Here is a 21,844-nt window from a genome sequence, read left to right on the forward strand (position 1 = left end):
CTGGCAGTTCAACAACCAATGTCTAACATTCCGTCATTTAAAAAAACTATTATTTGATAATATTCCAGTTTTATGCATAGAAGTAAATCCCATACGTTCATTGAAATCTTTTTCTTTGGTAACTTTATATCTAGATGAACATATATCACAGAAGATCAGGATAATTCTGATATACAGTTTGACAGTCATGAGAAAAGAAATGAAATCTACAAAAATCAAGTTAAAACAGCAATGTTGTGAGTGGGGAACAGACAAGGAGTCACATTCCAACAATGCTGTTTATTCAAGATAAGAGCAGACTATAAACCAACATCCAGTTTCCAGCCAACATCTCCTTTTAAGGGAAGCTCTCAGCCAATTAACCAATAACTTTAAAATACATCCCGCACTTGCACAGTAGTAGGAAAAGCCTCTGCACGTGCCTACGTGGACGTAACACCCCTTCCCACCGCAGGATGTTCCATTAATTTCGTACTACACAAACATAATCATCCAGATACATTGGTCTTTGACGGCTTCGTGTTGACCTGCGGCTCTCTTGTATTTCTGTCGGGCCTCCACCCATCGAATGTGTCCTTGGCACTTCTTCAACTACATCAGATAGATTACTAATGCTGTCCGGGGCCTTCAGCTAGTCATATCCCTCAGCTGGAGATGAAGAAGAGCAAGGTGGACTCCGTAACAGTGGACCCTCAATAACAGGTGCTTCATTCTGTACTGGACTCTGCCCTTCTGATACCATTTCCTTGCATTGTCGTCCATCTTGCTCTTCTGGATCCCCACCCCGGTTCGCTTTTTCCAGCTCCCTAGCAGCTGTTCCCACTGCACGACTCCGAAGCTGCTCGATATGTCAGCGCCATTGTCATCCATCCTCGAGCTCCATCCGATATGAACAGGGATCCGTGACTTCTGTCATATGTGCTGGCACCCATAGAGCTTGACTGGTATAATTTTGGGCATATAGTTGGTCACCTTGCTCAAATGTTCTGACCATATTTTCCCAGTCTAGAAGGGTTTCTGTCAAATCTGGATGTATTCTATCTAAGTTTGTTCTCAAGCGGCGACCCATAAGTAATTTGGCTGGGCTCCTACTGGTGGCTACACAGGGGGTGACGTGTTGGTTGAACAAATACTTATTAAGTTTCTCCTGAAAGTCCCCGGGGCCCATTCGAGTCAACGTCTCTTTCGTTGTTTGCACCATTCGTTCCGCCTGCCCATTACTTGCGGGGTGAAATGGTGCGACAAGGGTGTGATGTATTCCTTGATTTGTTAGGAATACCTTGAATGCAGTTGCCGTAAATTGAGACCCATTGTCCGATACCAACACGTCAGCCAACCCATGAGTTGCAAACATTTTGTTTAATACCCTTATAATAGTATCCATTGTAGTTGACCTCATAATGGCCACCTCCAGCCATTTGGAATACACGACGACAACAATTAGAAAAGACATTCCATTTATTGGCCCTTAAAATAGATGTAAAGTCTAGGCCAGGGGCCATTTGGTATTTCCCAGTCCCATGGTGGCACTGAAGGAGGTGCCAGTCTCGATTCCTGGCATGTTTGGCACAATGCTACCCACTCCGTGATATCTCTATCTATATTTGGCCACCACAGATAGCTACGAGCCAGTGCCTTCATCCTTACGATCCCGGGGTGGCCTTCATGTAGAGTCTCTAGCAGTGATTTCCTTAACCTTGAGGGTATCACTACCCAGTTCCCCCCAACAGGCAACCCTTTTGCACAGAAAGTTCATACTGCCTTGCACGGAATGGCTTAAACTCTACACTTCCTGTCTCTTTAGGCCATCCCCTCCATGCCCAGTTTAACACTTGCATGATCGTTTGATCTTTTCTTGACTGGTTTGCTACTTCCGCAGCTGTAACCAGTTTGGATGGCATAGTCTCTATCAGCAATACTATGCTGCTGGAGCTGGATCCTCCACTAGATTTGGTAGCAGACAACGGCTTAGGCCGTCAGCATGACCCAGTTCCGTGCCAGGTTGATGTATAAGTCTATAGTTATATGCTGCTAAAAACTCAGTCCAGTGCATCATCCTTGGGAACAGGACCTGCGGTGTTTGCCAGTCCCCTGCAATTAGTCCCAGCAGTGGCTTATGATCTGTTACTAAATCAAATTTCCTTCCGTAAACATATTCATGGAATCTCTTAATACTGGCAACCACAGCCAACGCTTCTTTATCAACTTGGCTATAGTTCCTCTCAGCTGATGACAGCGTTCTGGAAAAGAACGCTATTGGAGCTTCACGATTGTCTGGAAGGCGATGACTTAAAACTCCCCCAACTCCAAATGGGGATGCATCACATGTCAGGACTAATGGCAGGTGTTCATTATATTGGACTAAGACACTGTCAGAGGAAATTAATTTTTTCACCCCCCAAAATGTGGCTGCTTCTCTGTCCCCAAACCCATGGCACCTTTTTTCCTAACAGCCGGAGTAGTGGTTCGGCCACAGATGCCTTCTGTCACAAAAACACACTATAGAAATTGAGGAGTCCCAAGAAGGCCTGGAGTTCCATCTTATTCTTTGGTGTTGGTGCAGAATGTATTGCTTGTACTTTCTCTTTGGCAGGGTGCAATCCAGGCGCATCAACCAAGTAACCCAAAAACTCGACTTGATTTACTGCTAGTTTACACTTTTCTTCTTTTATCTTTAGCCCAGCGTCTTGTAATCTTTGTAACACTAGTTGCAGTCGTTCAAATAGTTCAGGTTTACTGGCAACAGATATGAGCACATCATCAAAGTAGGGAACAACCCCAGGGATGCCATGTAACAACTGTTCCATCAGGATTTGGAACAAACCCAGGGCCACGCTTACCCCAAATTGTAGGCAAAAACAGAATGCCCCCCTATGAGTTATAATATATTGGGCTTCTGCAGTGGTATCGTCCATGGGGAGCTGTTGGTAAGCTTGGGCCAGATCTAACTTTGCGAATACCTTACCCTCCCACCCCCAGCGAATGTAACAATTGCTGCACCCTCGTAGCGGATATGTGTTACGTTGAAGAGCCCTATCCAAAGTACATTTATAATCAGCACAAATCCGGACAGACCCATCTGGTTTCACTGGCATCACGATGGAGGTTTCCCACTTGGCGTGGTTCACTGGTTCCAGTATGCCTTTTTGAATCAATTTATCCAGTTGCTTGTCAACCTTGGGCTTTAATGCAAATGGCACCCTTCTTGGTTTCATTCTTATTGATACCACTTTAGGGTCCAAACTGAAGGATATCGGGGTACCCCTATATTCTCCCAACTTCCCATCAAACACATCAAGGAACTCTTTATTCAACTCTCTGATGGTGTCTCCCAGGATTTTTTGAACCCCAGTAATGCCTAACCCCAAGGCCACAAACCAATCCAGTCCCAGGAGGTTAGGCAGTGAGCCTTTATGAAAACCAATTTAAGTGGCCCAGAAAAATATTTATATTCTACGTGGAACGTTCCACTTCCTTTGATGGGGATGTTATTTCCCTGATAATCTCTCAAACGGATACGGCTTCACGTAAGTTTCCGCTCGGCTCTGTGTGGCAACAATCTTTGTAGGGTCTGCCAGGATACAATTGTTGCCGACCCCATATCTACTTCCATCTGGCAGGGCGATCCTGTAATACAGATGGTAATGTAAATTTGACTACTTCCTGGAATCCCGGTTTGATTGCTCACCTTTTCTAAATGACGGGCATCCATATTAATAGTAAAACATTCGTCCTCTGGGGTTCTCAGTCTTGGTGGGGGCCGCTTTCTCCCAACATTACGACTTGGGGTCTGTCCTGTTGGGGTGGCAGGCAATGCGGCATGGCAAACTTGCGCTAGATGACCCTTCTTCCCACACCGTCTGCATATGGTATTTTTATGGCGGCACATAGCTCTCGGGTGGTTTCCGCCGCAATCTATGCACGAGGAGGGCAGCCTGTGATCCTGGTCACACTGTGATCCTTGTTGGCCTCCCTCAACCAATGGATGTCAGTGTGATTATCTTCCTCATCTTCAGTCTCCCCCTGCAATCCTGTCTCTCTGCGATGGACAGTTGCCCGCCTTCTAGCCATCTGGGGGCTGCCTGACTTCTGTATCTCTTCAGTCGATCTATTTGATGATTCAGCATCTTGCACCTCCTATATTGCTGTTTGTAGTGTTAATGTCGGTTTTGCCAGTAATCATCTCTGTAACAGAACATCCCAAACCCCACAGACCAATCTGTCTCTAAGGGTTTCGTCTAAGTTACTAAATTCTCAGCAGATAGCTACCTTCCGGAGGGCCGCCATATAACAGCTGATAGACTCACCTTCCGCCTGGCCCCTATGGTAAAAAGCATGTCTTCTAGCAATGCAAGATGGTCCCGTAGTTTACCGAATAATATTTCCCAAGGAACCATCTGAAGGGGTTGAGGCTTGCCGTCTCAAACACTTTTTCCCCCAAATGCTCAAAAAAAACTTGTTTGCGATTATCTGTGATATTTGTATAGTCATTAGCTTCTAATATACAGTCAAAAAGGATTAAGTAAGAATCCCACGTCTGTGTTTCAGGATCAAATGGTGCAAACTCTGGTGGGTTAACCATGATCTTTCCAAAACAAAACTCACATTGCCACTCACGTCTGTCTCTTAATATCTGTGGCCTCTCAATTAGCAGTTCTTAGTGTTGGCTCAGAGCCCAGGAATCCCTCCTTTGTCGCCAATGCAATGTTGTGGGTGGGGAACAGACAAGGAGCCACATCCCAACAATGTTGTTTATTCAAGATAAGAGCAGACTATAAACCGACATCCAGTTTCCAGCCGACAGCTCCTTTTAAGGGAAGCTATCAGCCAATTAACCAATAACTTTAAAATACATCCCCCACTTGCCCGGCAGTAGGAAAAGCCTCTGCTCGTTCCTGCGTGGACATAACAACTAACCTTTTTGCCATCGCGTGCCAAAAGTGGGGGGAGCACAGGGGGGCGTGCGTGGGTGTGCCCACCCCCTAATTCTATGTGCCCCCATGCGCATGCGACTCCCACTCTCCTCCAACTTTTGGCGCATGATGGACCCCCTTTTCGCCCTCCCTAGACCCTCCCCAGACTTTCTAGGAGCCTGGGAAGGATGAAAATGGCCTCCCCTGCCCCCCTGGAGGCCCTCAGGAGGCTTCCCTGAAGCCTCTGGAGTGTGAAAAATAGCTCTACTGGCAACCTGGAAGTCAATTCCCAAACGTCTGAGTTGCCCATAGGGCAGTTTTTCTCCCTCCCTCTGGAGGGCGAAAAACGGCCCAACACACAAACAGGAAGACCGTTCTCAAACTTCCGGTTTGCCCGTGGGTTTTTCGCCCTCAGGGAAGCCTCCAGAGGGTGAAAAACAGCTGAAAATGAAGGCTGAAGTTAGAACGCTGGCACTGACAGGGCAACAGCTTGCATGCCCTAACAATTGGCTCTGCGTGCCACCTGTGGCACATATGCCATAGGTTCTGTTCTGACCCCCTCCTCTTGTATACCAAGACACTCCGACACAAAGTCTCTTCAAAGATGTTTATTGACATACAGGTTCCACCTTGGCAGCAATCCAGCCTGCCAAGGTCAAGATAGCACTCTGGGCAGCAATCCAGCTACAGCGACACCCCTTGGCAGCAATCCAGCTACCAAGCTCCAGATAATCACCTTAGCAGCCAAGGTCCAGGGAACAGATTGACAGTAATCCAGGTAAAACCTTTAGCAGCAATCCAGCCTGCCAAAGTACGACACAGATCTGAGCTTCTCCAACTCCAATGATCAGTTGATTCCTGCAAAGGGTGTGTCCACAAGCAGTCCCTTTATAGTCTGGAGAGGAGTCTAATGATCAGCAGCTGAGAGCCATTACCTCCGGTAATTGCTCAATTGCTCCTTACGCCGGGTAGCACGTCGGTAACGAGCATCTAATAGCTCACTGCTGTCTGACTCACTGTCCTGTGACTCCTCTCCACTGCTCCAAGGCATGACATCAGGAGCCCCCTTCCTTTGGCTTTCACCACTGCTCCATGCCTCAGGCGCCCCCTGGTGGCCAACCAGCCTCTCTGCGCCCTGCTCAGCGTCGGAACCCTGTCCAGGGTCCCCCACCTCCTCTTGAGCCGACTCAGAGGACACCTCGCTGTCGGAGTCTGGTGGCAGCGGCACCGGCACCGGCTGGGCCACAACAGGTTCACCATCACAGGTCTATGCAATTCAGCAACGTCCATGCCATTCTACCTTGAGAAAGCTTTTTGGTTAGTAAAGAGGGATAGTTAAATCCAGATGGTATCTAGCTTTTGTGTAGTCATTGTGTAGTTTTCAGGCCACAGCATCTTGCTGATACTGTTAATATTCTATAAAATTAATAATTAAACAAATTGCTAGAGCGATACAGATACTTAGTAACAAAGAGATAAATAATATTTCAGAAATATAACTCAAATGCTAAAATATTATTCAGCAATTTAAGAGAAGATTGAACTAACATTCATGAAATGAGATACACACAGAAACACAACCAAGACTTAAAGCAACTGGAGAATTCAAATTGTCATTGGGTTTTAGTACATTTAAAATATCTATAGTGTATTTGTGATCACTAATATTCCCCATCAGTTTTTTTTTAAAAAAAACACATTTTAATTGAAATGGCCTGACTAATTTATAAAGTATATTTCAGCTCCTTGGATTTCCAAGTAGCACTTGCAGACCAAATGTATAGGATAGGGTGCATACTTTTGTGTGCAAAACATGAGTGCACTCATGCAGGTAGAGTCTAGTAAAACAAGATTCAGAGTATGTTGGAAATTGTCCATATATGGAGAACTACTGTGTCTGGATAGTTTTGTACTCCTATTTAAAATCTGCATGAAGCTGATGACCATCCATTAGTCCAAGTATGGATGTAATCAGTATGCAAACAATATCCAAGTTTATATCTGACCCTGGGCTGAAAAAGTGATATTGTCAGTGTTGTCAAAGTACCAGGGGATTTTGACAGTAGAAATGAAGAGATTGGGTGCTTTGGGCCGAAAAGGCAGATCTGATTCCAGATAAATTTTAATTTGAATGGTATCATAATGTCCTGAACAGAACTAGGGAAGTTTGCAGTTTAGGAATTTTCTTGGATTTGCAGCTCCTGCTTGAGGGATAGTAACAGCTGTGGCCAACCGGTCATTGTGCAACTTTTGCTTATATACCAGATGCAATCTTTCCTGGAATAGAGTACATTACTCACTGTAACTCATATCTTAATCTCTTCTTTATTGGACCGTGATAAGGGAAGAGCATTCAGAAGCTACATGTGATCCAAACTCTGATAGTTCAGATAGTTAAGGAGAACTTTGAGGCAACCATAAAACATCTCTACTACAAGAACTAACACGCTTCTGGGTTCAAATTAAGTGTTTAGTTGCCATTTTTAATACCTTTTGGAGTTGGGACCTGCATCACCTTCTGAATATCTGACTGCCCAACATGATCTGATAGGACAGTTTCTCTTCATGTTACTTGAAGAGTACAGAAGTATGCCTTTTCAGTTACTGTTCCTTTCCTTTGATGTTTGAATGGCCTCCCCTTTCCTGGTTTTTGGTTATTCTATTAAGCCTTGAGATGAAGTTATTGCAACTCTTCCTCTGCATGATGAGTCATTATTTGATTTTGATAGTTCAGTTTCTGGTTTTTATGGTGAATTTGTATTTATGATTTTTAATTCAATTATTGATTATATTGTTGATTATTTATTTAGAATAGAGTAAAATAACAGAGTTGGAAGGGACCTTGGAGGCCTTCTAATTCAACCCCCTGTTTTGTGCTTGTTTTTAACCAAAGATACATATTTAGGGAATTGTGTACCATTCAGATTGGTTTGATTACAGCAATTTATAAACAAATATATTTCCATGAGTACAATATAAAGAAAATACTTTTCCATTTGAAGTTGGAAAGATGTGTGTATGTACGTTAAATTTTGAAAGGGGAAAAACTATGGTGGATGTCCAATATAAATACTTTATTTTATAGCCTAGAAGACAGACCTGCTTGAACAGATTCTTCAAAAGTAATTGGTGTGATAGATTTTCTTCTAATAGTAGCTTCTCTGATGTAACTCCTAATTATCAAAGTGAAAGGTCAGTATAAATTATTTTTTATCCAGAATTTTGTAATATTGTAAATACTAGTATAGTTCCCTTTGCTTTTGGGAGAAATTGTGCTTTCCTCCCAAACTGCTATATGTTATCGTAGAGAGGTAACTAGAAAGCCTTAATAATAGCTCTTCTTTGGATCATGAGAACAGAAGGAAGGGAGTTTAGTTAGAAACATTTCAGATCAATGCCCAATTCTATTTGGAAAATGTGTTTGGTTTCTGTCTCCGCCCCTCACCCCCCCCCTAATGTTCCTAACCTGGTCTATTTTCAGATTCACTTTTTCTTTTGCCAGACAGATTCTCCCTGTCTCCCTGTCAAATTTGTTCTGTTTGGTTTTTAGATCATTATCCTGCTTGCTGTCTAACAGTCTATTGGATTACAGAAATAAACTAGGTGTATGGACTTTAATATTAGAATACATGATTTGGGTGCTTGGCAACATTGTGCACATTTATGACAGTTGTCACATTTTCAGGTGACTGATCACCACTTGCAGTCTTCACAGCTAACTTCCATCAGTCAAAGTCAGTGGGAAAACTAGTAGGGAGTCACAGGTTTTAGTCACATGATATTGTGCTTAAGACCACAGATGATTCATTTAATAGCTGCAGAAGAACTGACATTGAGTGACAAGTTAGGTGCAGTCACATGTTTCACTTAACAACCACATTGTTTAGCAATGGAGTTGCCAGCCCAAATGTATTTGTTAAGTAAGGACTACACTGTAAATATAAGCTTGTGAAACCGTAATGGGATTTTAGTAGGGCAGAACCTGTCAGTAAGAAGCTATAAGATATAAAAAGGAAAAAGACATTGTGTATTCTTGATTAGGGGCAATAGCCAATTTTGGGCTGTAAGATGTATATAGTCTTACACAGCATGCACTCAAAAGTAGGCATGATTAGAAAAAGTGGACAGACCTAATGATGGAAGGGCAGATGTAACTAGAGAGGAAAAGGAATAGCATTCCTATTAATCACATGAAGAAATGAAATATTCTGTCTTCAGTAGTGCCTGAAGTCAGAAGAAGGGCATTAAAGTCATAATAAACAGTTACATGAATTGCCCAATGTTGTCTTTTAAACTTAGAAAATAAGGTATTCTAAACCAGAATATTTAATTTGTACATTCTAACTTTTTTTTAATGAAGTGAAAATCTGGAAAAAATGAAGGCATTCACAACCTCAATTGGTACTGGTAACTCCATAACTAAGAGACATAGCTATATAGTGAAAAAGCACCAATTTATAACAGCAGTTCCAGTTAAGCAAATCACACACATGAAGATGACATCACATGATCACAACTTACAAGTTCCTGTTGGCTTCCCCTTGATTTCAATTGTTGGAAGCTAGCAGAGAAGATTGCAGATTGTGATCATGTGATTGCAGGATGCTGCAACTTTCATACTTAGGGCCAGTTAGCAAGAATTGCCAAATTGGTTGCAACTTCAAGAACTAGCCATACATTTTCTCATTTAACACCATTGTAATTTTGAATAGTTGCTGAACGTGCAGTTCCTAAGAAAAACTAGCTTTTTGGATATTTTATTTTTTAAATAATTGAAAGGTTCAATGGACAAAAGAATGGCATGCCCTTATGTACCCTGAACCTTAGTGCCCTGGTTTCCAAACTGCAAAGCCAAAGCCCCCCAATGAACATCCAACAGCAATGCATATTATTTTAGTACTTAATAGGTAGAATTGTTCATTTGCTGCCTTAGCACACAGTTTGGGAATCACTAGGAGGGCCATGAAAAAAATACTGAGGCATTTAAAATATTATGAACTAGGAAAGTTTGAGAATCTCTGGCTTATTGTTACTTTTGTATATGGTTGGTATATAATGCTCTCAACATATTGATGGGATTATTGAAAAAGTAATACTATAGGTCATCTTGAATTTTGATATGTGATATTAAAATGTACCTTAAAATGAAGTGCCTGTAATTATTTTAAATTATTTGAATTATAATTTGAATTATTTTCAAATGTTTCCAATTATTCCAGTATAGAGATCAGCAAAATTGACACAATTATCAGACACAAGAGAAGAGAATTGGAGCTGTCTTGTTCTGTATTAGCAAGAGTGGCAAGGTAAAATAGATGCCTGGTTAGAAACTTGTTATTAAAAAATGTTTGAATTAGTAATAAATCTATACCATCTGGTACCAATATCTTAAATCAAGTAATATTTGGGTTTCCTCCATTTTTAATGCAGTGCTTTCAGAAATATTTGACTTTGATTAAGTATGATTCATTCCCACCCCAAAAGCCAGCCATGGTTAACATTAATTAGGATTAATTTCAGAAGAAACAAACTTTTTTAATTTCAAAAGAAGCAAGAATCTTTCATATACACATTTTTTCCATATACGTAGAGACTGTTTTGGTTCTTTTTCATTTTTCTTTTCAGTCTCTATGAATGAGGTCTGTGTTGTTGTGTTTTTAGTTTATAACCATACAGCAAATTAATAAGTCAGAACCAAAGCAAGAGGAAATTACATGAATTAAATTCCATTTACACAATGCTATGTTTTTAGGGACATTTCATAAATTCAATGTTAAGATATTTTGGAGATTAGATGATAATTGCTAATTTATCAGAAAATAAAATATAGGGGTTTCTTAATTTGGGGAAATGTGTTTACAGATGCCAAATGATTTGAAACCAGCAAATAATTTGACTACATAGCAAAACTTTTTTTTAAAAAAATGTTCATGTAATGCTTGTTTTTTGGTGGATTTGTTTTGTTTTTTTACAGAATTCCTTCCATATGTTCTGAAGCAGAAATAGCACCTTGTCTTGTTCTGGAAACAGTTTTTTCAATAAGTACTTCACCTTTGGAAAACTTTGGTAAATTATTTTTGTAAGTTTTATTTAGTTTATATAAAGCATTGTAAAATTTAAATCACCTTCATCTAATAGCTGTGCTGCTATTATTATAATTACTATAAAATATTTCAGCAGTGTGTTATAATGGTATAAAATATCTTCTTATTTTGCATGTGAGTGAACATTTTAATATGAAAAACTGGGCAAGTTTTATTAAAATGAAAACTTGAGATGAAGATAGAACAGAATGTGCAGCTTTGGGTCTAGACCAGTGGTGGCTAACCTTTTTGTTGTTGGGTGCCAAAAATGCAGGCACGTGATAGCACATGTGTGGAGACCCATAATGTAAAGCAACCCCCACATGCACATGCGCACAACACCCCTCCTCCCATGCCCGCCGCACTGCTCACCTCCAAGCTGAGCTTGGTATTTCTTCCGGAGGGCCAGGGGAGGCCGTTTTTTCCCTCCCCAGGCTCCAGGAAAGCCTCCGGAGCCTAGGGAGGGCGAAAAACGGGCCCAAAGGGCCTACCAGAAGTTCAGAAACGATCCATTTCTGGCTTCCGGAGGGCCTCTGGGAGGCCAGGGGTAGCCGTTTTTGCCCTCCTCAGGCTTCAGTAAAGCCTGCGAAGCCAGGGGAGGGCAAAAAATGGGTCCAACGGGCCTTCTGGAAGTTTGGAAGCTTGGGTTGTAAGTTAGGCTGTTGGTTTGAGCTCCGAGCCAATCAAGCACAGTAATCCCACGGTCATTGAACCAGTTTTGGGTGCTTTTGCAAAAGTTGCTCTCATCAGACTTTGGACCGTGGGACATCAGGCAACCATTCTCTGCAAAAGTGGATGGGTGTCTGAACTCGCGTGAGACCATACTCTCCATAGGTTTTCAGTCTTCATCTGGGTGAAAAGTGTTTGAGTGAAAAGCTCCGTTTTCAAGCACCTTATTTCCATGCAGATTAAGTTTCTAGTCTCTGTCAGGACATCAAGTGTTTGAGCAACCCTGGGGCAGTTAGAAACAGAGCAAATCACTCCATTTCCAACTGCCCCAGGGTCTCTCAAACATTTGGTGCCGTAAAGGAGAGTGGAAACTTCATCTGCATGGAAATGAGGCGCTTGAAAATGGAGCTTCTCTTCAGCAGAGGCCTTGAGGAAAGGCCTTTCTTGGCGAAAACGGAGCACCAGAGCAACGCATGCTCCCTCTGGGTGTTCCGTTCTTGGCAGCAAAGGCTTTTTTTCAAAGATGGCAAAAGGCTTTGCAAACAGAAGGAAAGCTTTGATGTTTCAGGCCTTCCCTTGCTGCAGCTCTCATTCAGACCTCCGTTTACAGAGAACAGAGGCCTAAAGTACTATGAGATCACACGAGATCAATAGTGTGAGTTCTCACACTACTGATCTAGTGTGATCTTGTGGTACTTTAGGCCTCCAATCTCTGTATACACATTAAAGACCAAGAAAGCGAAGGCTCTCCTGATCTTCATAAGGTGAATATCCACAGGAGTCTGAAGTTGTTCGTAAGAGCGAAGAACGGTCGTGGTGCTTCAATATTCATAATTTCGGGAATTGTTCATAAAAGCTAGGGTTCGCTTAGCACATAACTTCAAATGTTTGCTAAGGGAACATTCGTAACTCAGGGATTACCTGTATTTACATTTGTATTGATTTATACAATTGTGGTGAGTTAGAATGCAGTATTGCGGACTAATTCTGCTGACTGCCAGTAGTTCAATCCCGACCAGCTCAAGGTTGACTCAGCCTTCCATCTTTACGAGGTCAGTAAAATGAGGACCCAGATTGTTGGGGGCAATATGCTGACTCTGTAAACAGCTCATAGAGAGCTGTAAAGCAGTATGGAGCAGTATATATTGCAATTGCTACACACATGAGAGCAGAAAAGAGAGGAGTTAACATCAGCTAAAGTGATGTTTAGTGATTTTTTTGACTGTACGTTAAACTGTAATATAACTTTTCTATAAAAAAAACACTACAAAATAATCAATTTACAGCAACGATAAAATAATTGACTCTGTTCTCACTGAATAACTTGTCAGTATTTCTAAAATAATAATTGTTTTTACTGTGTCACAACAAAGTGTTTTTATTTAAATATTAGGATCTTCTAAATCAGGACATGTTGTTACATGTGTCCATGAAGGAGAAGAAAAAAAGCAGACTTCCAGTACTACTGGCACAAGAGAAACAAAAAGGAAAGTTTCAGATACTATTCCCAGAAGACGATCTACCCGAAATATTAAAACAGAAACTTCATATCAGTGTCAGAGTTCACCAAAATCCAGTGACACTGGATATGAGGCCAGTGGTGATGGTAGCTCATTTGTGAATGTCTCTTTTACGGAATTGGAGAAATTAACCTCAAAACGGAAAGCTAGAAGAAATGTTAAACAGCAGGAACCTTTGGCTAAAAAGAAACTAAGAAGTTCTGGGCGTTACGGAAAAGTATCTAGTAATATAGATTTTGATGAACCTGATGAGACAGAGATAACCTTGCTATTAGACAAAGGCAACTTAGCAGACAGTGAAAATAGCACCTCTGAGCTTACTTATAAAAATGATGTTGACACCGAATCTTCTAATGGCTTAGAAAACTCCTATGTAGCATATAAGAAAAAACCTAAGGAATGCTGCTGTGAAGGGCAAGTTACATTGGATATCTTAGAAACTGGTTCCTATGTTCAAGATCCTCCGTCACTTGCCTTAGAAAAAGCTGCTGGTTCTTGTGTTGAGGATCTTCCTTTGCTCACTCTAGAGAGAAGCACTGAAAAATGTGAAGAAAAAGTTGACACTGAAACTGAAAACAAGTTATATTATAAAAATACTGCTGAGCAAGATCAGCATTTAAATATTTCTGGAGAACAATTGTGTGATGATAATATCACATTTACTCTTCGGTCTCCAGAATTAGGTATCCCCACCATTGAATTGCCAGCAAAATTGGATCCTCTGGCAGTAACATATCAAATAGTAGAAAGTCCTGGGAAAGAATTAGGGAAAACAGAATGCATGTCAATAGTAGATGACATTTCAGCTGTTTCTAGACATGAGTTGCTCGGAGGAACAGAATCTGTTCCAGTTGCAGATAATTTATTGGCTGGTACTAGAAATGAATTCCAGGAAAAACTGGAATCTGAGGTAATAGCAAATAAACTAGTGTCTTGTCATAGAAATGAATTAAGAAAACCAGAATCTTCCACAATGGAGGGAATACTGGAGAAACCCATAACTGAATTTGCAGAAGAAATAGTCAAGAAGCCGCTAGATAATATCACAAGTGAAGTCCCATTGAATTCTTTAGGTGTGCAAGATGTTGAAATTGAGAATAAAGATTCAAATGTATATATAACCAATGAATATCTAAATAATAATGACTTATTAATAAATGTTTCCTCAGAGAATAAACTTAATCTGCCTTTTGAAAATGATAAAGTGGAAATTGAAACTATTACATCACCCAAGATATCTACTGAAGATATTAAACACTTTAACAAAGATGACAGTGAGATAGTATCTATAGAATACGACTCATTTAATAGTAATCGTAATGCATATCAGCTTGACCAACCATTAATAAATGACAATATAGAGCAGAAAGCAAATTTCTTACAAAATGATAGTAAACATTCTGTATCATTTTCAAATTCTGATAATAAAGAAGCAAAAGAAAGTTTCACAGATAAAAAGACACGAACCAGAAGATCACGATTTCATTCTCCATCAACCACTTGGTCCCCATCCAAGCGAGAGGGGAAAAGATCTCAATCCCCATTCCCAAACAGGGAAATTGTGGGGGAAGGTAGAATGTCTCGATCTCCCAAAAGGGATATTTTCAAAGAAAGTCAGAGATCTTTATCCAAATCTCCTAAAAGAAATCCTGTAACATCTGCATCTAGTTCTCCCAGAACAGATAGCCTGAAAGAAGAGAAACAGTCACTGCTGAGTTCTCCCAGAAAAGATCATTTAAGAGAAGGAAGAGATTCTCCAACCAACTCTCCAAAAAAAGATTATATCAAAGATGGAGTAAGATCTTCTCAGATGCAAGCTAAGGAATCACCTCTACAGTACAAATGTAGGTCTCCCAGTAGGGACAGAGCTAATGATAAAAATGAATTTAGAAGAGATAATGAAAGAGGGAGAAGTAGGAGAAGATGGTCACAGTCACGATCAAGATCTCGATCCAGGTCCAGATCTAGGCCAAGAAGTAAAGGGCCTTCATTCCCTAGAAATGAGAGGGATGATTATTCACCACCTCGATGGAAGGAAAGATGGACAAATGATAATTGGAGAAGCCCCAGAGGAAATGATAGATACAAAAAAAGTGAACAGCAGAAACAAACAGAGTGTATGAAAAGTGAAAGAGATAGTGTAAATAAAGATGCAGATACACAAAGTTCTTCTGATCAGTACAGAAAGGATTATCCAGACTGGGTGATGGAAAGCATAAATTCAGTTCCAGAAACAAGGAATAGAGAAAGACAGAATTTTAGAAATCAGCAACGGGAAGAAAATAGGCACAATGATTCAGGGGCTTTGTGGAGTGGAAATTATGGTTCAGGTTGGAATTCAAATCATGGCAGAGGCAATCGGGGCAGAGGTTGTTTCACATATGGAGAGCAGGCTGAAAGTCGCTGGCAAAATAGGAAAGCCCACTCAAGGAATGCAAATAGTTCTAGTAATGAAACCTCTAGATTTCCAGAACATCACCCATTCAAACGTAAAGCAGAACAAGATTTCACTTTCGATACACCTGCTGATAGATCTGGGTGGACAACTGCGTCAAGCTGGGCTGTAAGAAAGACTTTACCAGCTGATGTACAGAATTACTATTCAAGAAGAGGTAGAAATTTTTCAAGCCCACAGTCTATATGGACAAAAGAAGAAGTAGCATCCGAGCAAGGTAATTATTTCTGCTATACCTCTTAACTCCTAGGTGGAAATCCACATGTAGATCCCAAGTCCCATTTTTTAAAAAAACATTTGTTTGTAAACAGTATACAAATATACACTATGTGCACAATTATTAGGCAAGTTGTACTTTGGAGGATTAATTTTATATGTTCTCGGTCAATCCAAAATGTTAATAAACCTCAAACCTAAATATTTATTTGCATCTATTAAAGTGAGAATAATAACTCAAAATGTACAAACATTTCTGACATTTAAAAAAAATCAGTGACCAATATAGCCACCCTTCTTTTCAAATACGGTCATAAGCCTGCCATTCATGAAATCTGTCAGTTTCTTGATCTGTTGACAATCAACAGTGCAGCAACAACCACAGTCTCCCAGACACTGTTCAGAGAGGTATGCTGTTTTCCTTTACCGTAAATCTCCCATTTAAGAAGGTCTCACAAGTTTTCAATAGGGTTTAGGTCAGGTGAGAAAGGGAGTCATGTCATTATTCTTTCATCTTTAAGGCCTTTATTGACTAGCCAAGCAGTGAGTACTTTGATGCATGCAATGGATCATTGTCCTGCATAAAAATCATGATCTTTATGAAAGATGCAGATTTTTCCTGTACCATTGCTTGATATCTTCTTGTCTTCTAAAAACTGGTAATAGATTTGGGAGTTTATTTTGAGTCCATCTTCAACCCGAAAAAGTCCAACTACCTCATCTTTAATATTACCATACCATACCTCCACCTTGCTGGCATCTGAGTCAAAGTGGGGCTCTGTGCCCATTATTGATCCAGCCATGGGCCCATCCATCAGGTCCGTCAAGAGTCACTCTCATCTCTTCAATCCATAAAATCATAAAAATCTGTCTCGCCTAGATTTGCTGTTTCAACTTATAGGTCTTGTTCAGTGGTGGTCGGGTTTCAGCCTTCCTTACCTTGACCATGTCTCTGAGTACTGAACACCTTGTACTACCTGAAAGCCACTCCAGGTAGGTTGCAGTTCTGGAATATGACAACACTGGAGGATAATGGCTTCTTGGTAGCTTCATGTTTGATTCTTCTCAAATCTTTGGCAGTTAATGTGGAGTCAATGGAGAAAGTAGCAATCAAGTCAAAATCATGGTCGTGTGATGTTGCACAATGATGCACTTAATGACCACAGTGGATTGATATTATAAGCTTGTCATGATCATGTGGTGTTTCACTTAATGATTGCATTGCATAGTGATAGAATATTAAACTCATTAAGGTGAGGACTACCTGTAAGTAATTTGGTGTGGAATATCCAATTAATGCCACGATATATATTTCATTTTAATGTGCTAAATCACTTGACTAATATTAATTGTATGTGGGGAGTGTGAGTGAAAGAGACAGATCTGGTATAAAATTCTCTTCTGTTAATGGACACCACTTTACTTTTTGGGAGGGAGGGATAATGTTTTTGTATACCTTCTTTTTAAAAATGTCTGTTCTTCTCGGATAGATCCAAACTTCAAAGACCAAACCAGCCAACAAAGTGATGCTTCTCAGCTACCAGTAAATATATTGCAACCTCAGATGAATGCAATGACATCAGTAAACACACAGCATCAGCCGATGAGTATCTTCCCGTATACAATGGGTGTTCCTACTCCTATTATGAACATTCAACACAATCCATTTAATCTTCCTCCACCAGTGGCCATACATCTTCATTCAGGACTGCCTCTTGTCCAGGTAGCAGCTTCATCCAGTGTGTCTCAGGGACCACCTCCACCACCACCACCACCACCTCCATCCCAGCAAATTAACTTCATTGCTTCCCAATTTGACGGACAGCAGTTGCAGGTACCTATTTTAGTTGTTAAAAAACCTTCCAAACTGTTAATATATGTAGAAGTAGGTACATTGTTTTAATGACAAATATTTGTATGTGTGTATGGCTATTATATTAGGAATACTCAAGTCTGTTTGGAAGCTCACTGAAAAATATTTGCTTGTATTCCAAGATACTTGAGCTCTGGATAAACAACATGTATATATGTTGATTTGTTTGCATATGCCTCTGAGCATCAATTTCTGGAGATATATTTTAGTAAGCAATTATTTTTAGTATATCTTCCAATTGTGGAGCCAAGCCATGGGTGTTTCTGAGCTTGAATTAAAATTCTAATTCTGCTTCTGTTGCCCCTTTCTGCATTCTGTCCTTGTGTTGCTCTAAAGAATATGTTGCTTTCCAGCTTCTCCATGGCCAAACCAAGTAATAGTAAACACAAATCCCTCCCCACATTTTCTTTCCTTTTTTATTTTCACTTGCCCCCCAGCCAGCACTGTTTGTCTATAGATGTCTCAGAGGTTGTTGCTAATGTTTTGAGACAAACTGAGTAGACTAAGCCCTAGAAGTATGGCAGTGTTCCCTTCAATTCTCCACCATGGCTTCTCCGGGGAAATGCAAATAACGCAAACAATGTCCACTTACATACTATCTGCTGTCAGCAGGGCTGTTTCCAATTCTCAATAGAGGTGAAGATAGCATCCATGCTTGGATTGACATTGTCCGCCTTCTGATTGGACTGAGTCTGATTAAATTTAGTTAAAACATGCCCCTTGCTGCTAGCCTTACCCAGCTTTTCGACTCAGTCCACTTCCGAGAACGCACGTGTCATCGCTTTGTCCTGAAGATAATTGATTTCAGTGTAGTTTACAAAAAAAGAAAAGGTTTCCAGCATAGTAGTAGTAGGTGTCTTCCTACTACGCATGCCCAAGATGGTGTCCTGTCGCGTTTGAGGAGAGCTTCAGGGAGATGATTGTCCGTCTTGGGGCTTGCAGGGGTACCCTATTCCATCATTGGTTCCAGGTCCAGCTATGACAACTTCCTAGGACCTCGGGGGATACCCTTGAGCTGCGATGTCCTGCCTTATAGCCGGAACATCGTGAGTGAAATGGGGCGGTTAGCGGTGAAAGGAGAATGGAGAGTGTCAGCGGCTGCTGGCGTGGGTGTGGTCAGCAGCTGCGGCGGGACGCCCGGCCTGGGGTCTCTGCAGCCGGCGTGAGTGTGGTCGGTGGTGGCGGTGGGACGCCCGGTTTGGGGTCTCTACAGCTGCCGTCCCACCACGCCGTGGTGTTATCCTGGTTACTCCCCCCCTCCTTGCTTATGAACATGATAAATTAGATCAGCGGGGAGGGGCTGAGGCAGCTGGTATGGATACTAACGCTAGCGGAAGATGGCTTCGGGAATTGGCGTGGGCGCGGTTGGAGTGGGGGGAGGTCTTTGCTGTGCCCCCCCCCCCGGTGTTGCCACCGTTGCCTGGGCCACCGTACTTGGCCATTTGCCCCCCCCTCCTGTGATATTATGGACTGGGTCAACGGAGTGCGGCCCTGGCGATGGATGTGAGTGTGGCTGGCGTGGGCGGAGCTTAGCTGTTGGAGTTGAATTTGGAGCAGCTGCCGATGCCACCGCTGTCCTCGTTGCCGCCATCACTGGCCGCTTCACCACCTCGCAAGCTACCATCTGCTGCGATTTTGCACAGTTGTCCGTTACCCTTACATCTTGTCCCCAACATCGACTATTTTTATGATGGACATAAGCTTCCTGCTACCCCCTTGAACACTGCCGGCTCCCCCCCCCCCCCCGTGGACATGTCATCTCCTTGATTCATCTCCCCATGATGTCATCCCATTTCGTTGATGCCACACTCTCCTCTATGCTATACTGCGACAGAACTTTATTCCCTCCGAGAACTCCCTCTTTCCCGCGGATGGCCTTCTGACCTATCAAGACGCTTCCTTAATGACGGATCTAGGGATCCCGAGAGGTGGCATGCGAAGAAGAGACTTCTTAAGGGTTTTTTACAGGGGTTTTTAAACCAAATTTTAAGGGGAGGGAGGGGGTTGATCTGGATGGCTCAGACAGGCTTGGGGGGGGGGCGGAGTCTGCCAGGGCACAGGCCAGAGCTAACTAATGGGCGCGGGTTGGGAGGGCTAGGAAGGGTTGGGATTCTGGGGGAGACATTAAGCCATTCCATTGGGGGGTTCACCATCTCTACTGTTTGTGGGAGAGGCAGATATGGTGGGGGCCGAGGGCCAAATGATGTTTGGAGGACGCGGGTTTGCTGTTTAAGAGCGATCGCACGTTCCGACCGTCATTGCCCTTCTCGCACCCCCGGGTGCTCGGGATTACAGGACCCTGGTCTCCGGCTGGTGTCGCTTAACGCCAGGTCCATGGTACATAAGGCTCCCCTCATTTACGACCTCATACAAGAGGGTAGAGTGGACCTGGCGTGCATTACGGAGACCTGGTTGGGCCATGAGGGGGGTGTGCCCCTTAGCGAACTATGCCTACCAGGCTTCCAGGCGTTTCACCAGCCGAGAGCCCAGGGCAGGGGCGGGGGGGCTGGCGGTGGTTATCAGGGAAAGTCTCAGACCTCAGGAGGTCACTGTGCCTCAGATAGGCGGGTGTGAGTCCCTCTTTGTGAAGTGGGGCCTTGGAGCTCAGGTGGGCCTTTTTGTTACATACCTGTCTCCCTGCTATGTTTCATCGGCCCTGCCGGAGCTGCTGGATGTATTAGCTGGATTGGCGGTTGATTTCCCCAGGCTCATGGTCCTGGGGGATTTCAATCTGCCTTCCATTGGCAAGACATCCGAGTCAGCTCGGGAGTTCATGGCTTCCATGACGGCTATGGACCTAACTCAGTTAATTCAAGACCCCACCCATAATGGGGGACACACGCTCGACCTGATTTTTGTCTCTGGGCAGTGGATGAATGATCTAGATTTAGGGGATATTTTTATTCAACCCTTGTCATGGTCTGATCATTTCCTCATCAGGCTTGACTTCCATACCGCTACCCCTCGCCGCAGGGAGGCGGAACCAACTAGATGGTTCCGCCCCAGGCACCTGATGGACCCCGAAAGGTTCCTGATGGAGCTTGGGACTTTTCCTGAGTCCCTTGCTCACAACTCAACCGAAGCCCTAGTGGAAGCCTGGGATAGGGCTGCTGCTGGGGCTTTGGATCGTGTTGTGCCTTTGCGGCCTCTGACCCGGTGTCGATCCCGGATGGCTCCCTGGTTTACCGAGGAGCTCCGGGAGATGAAACACCGGAAAAGACGCCTAGAGAGTGGCTGGAGGGCCAGCCGGTCCGAATCTGATCGAACACTAGTAAGAATTCATATTAAATCCTACTTAGTGGCGATAGAAGCGGCAAAACTGCAATATTTTTCCGCTCTTATCCGCAGATAACCGCCCAGCCGCCCTGTTTAGGGTGACCTGCTCCTTACTTAACCAAGGAACTGGGGAAGACCACTTGCAGGGCAGGGCTGAAGAATTTGTTCAGTATCTGCAGGATAAAATCGCTCAGATCCGGACAGGCTTGGACTCTGACTGGGTAGATTCGGGTGAGCCGATGGGGATGAATCTTGAGGAGACAATGTGAGATGGGTTTGACCCTGTGACCCCCCCGAAGGCATGGACAGGATTATGGGGAGACTCAGTGCTGCCACTTGTGTGCTGGACCCGTGTCCCTCTTGGTTAGTTTCGGCTTCCCAGGAGGTGACATGAGGCTGGCTCCAGGCGATTGCCAACGCTTCATTGAGAGAGGGGTTCTTTCCCACCGCCTTGAAGGAGGCGGTGGTGAGGCCCTTCCTCAAGAAGCCTTCCCTAGACCCAGCTTCTTTAGCCAACTATCGTCCGGTCTCCAACCTTCGCTTTGCAGCAAAGGTTGTCGAGAGTGTGGTAGCACGTCAGCTTCCCCAGTACCTGGATGAAGCTGTCTACCTGGATCCGTTTCAGTCGGGTTTCAGGCCCGGGTACAGCATGGAGACGGCATTGGTCGCGTTGGTCGATGATCTCTGGCGGGCCCGGGACAGGGGCTGTTCCTCTGTCCTGGTCCTATTAGACCTCTCGGCGGCTTTCAATACCATCGACCATGGTATCCTACTGCGACGACTCCGTGGGTTGGGAGAGGGGGGCACCGTTTTATGGTGGTTCTCCTACCTGTCGGATC

At 43.0% G+C, this 21,844-nt stretch overlaps 1 protein-coding gene across 5 annotated transcripts in view; it reads left to right on the top strand.

Annotated features, from left to right (window-relative positions):
- SCAF11 (SR-related CTD associated factor 11) overlaps positions 1-21,844 on the top strand; it is a 95,502-nt gene that overhangs the window by 23,445 nt on the left and 50,213 nt on the right. For all 5 annotated transcript variants that reach the window (XR_014175792.1, XM_081958394.1, XM_081958396.1 and 2 more), the window contains exons 8-12: positions 7,999-8,105; positions 10,133-10,219; positions 10,888-10,979; positions 13,059-15,857; positions 17,347-17,690. Coding sequence is in view for 4 of the 5 variants with exons in the window: in XM_081958394.1 (XP_081814520.1) it covers positions 7,999-8,105; positions 10,133-10,219; positions 10,888-10,979; positions 13,059-15,857; positions 17,347-17,690 (3,429 nt within the window). In the remaining variant the exon portion in view is untranslated. The remainder of the gene's footprint in view (positions 1-7,998; positions 8,106-10,132; positions 10,220-10,887; positions 10,980-13,058; positions 15,858-17,346; positions 17,691-21,844) is intronic.

Source organism: Natrix helvetica, assembly GCF_964273705.1.
Source record: "Natrix helvetica genome assembly, chromosome: 6".
In the NCBI taxonomy this organism is placed as follows: domain Eukaryota; kingdom Metazoa; phylum Chordata; class Lepidosauria; order Squamata; family Natricidae; genus Natrix; species Natrix helvetica.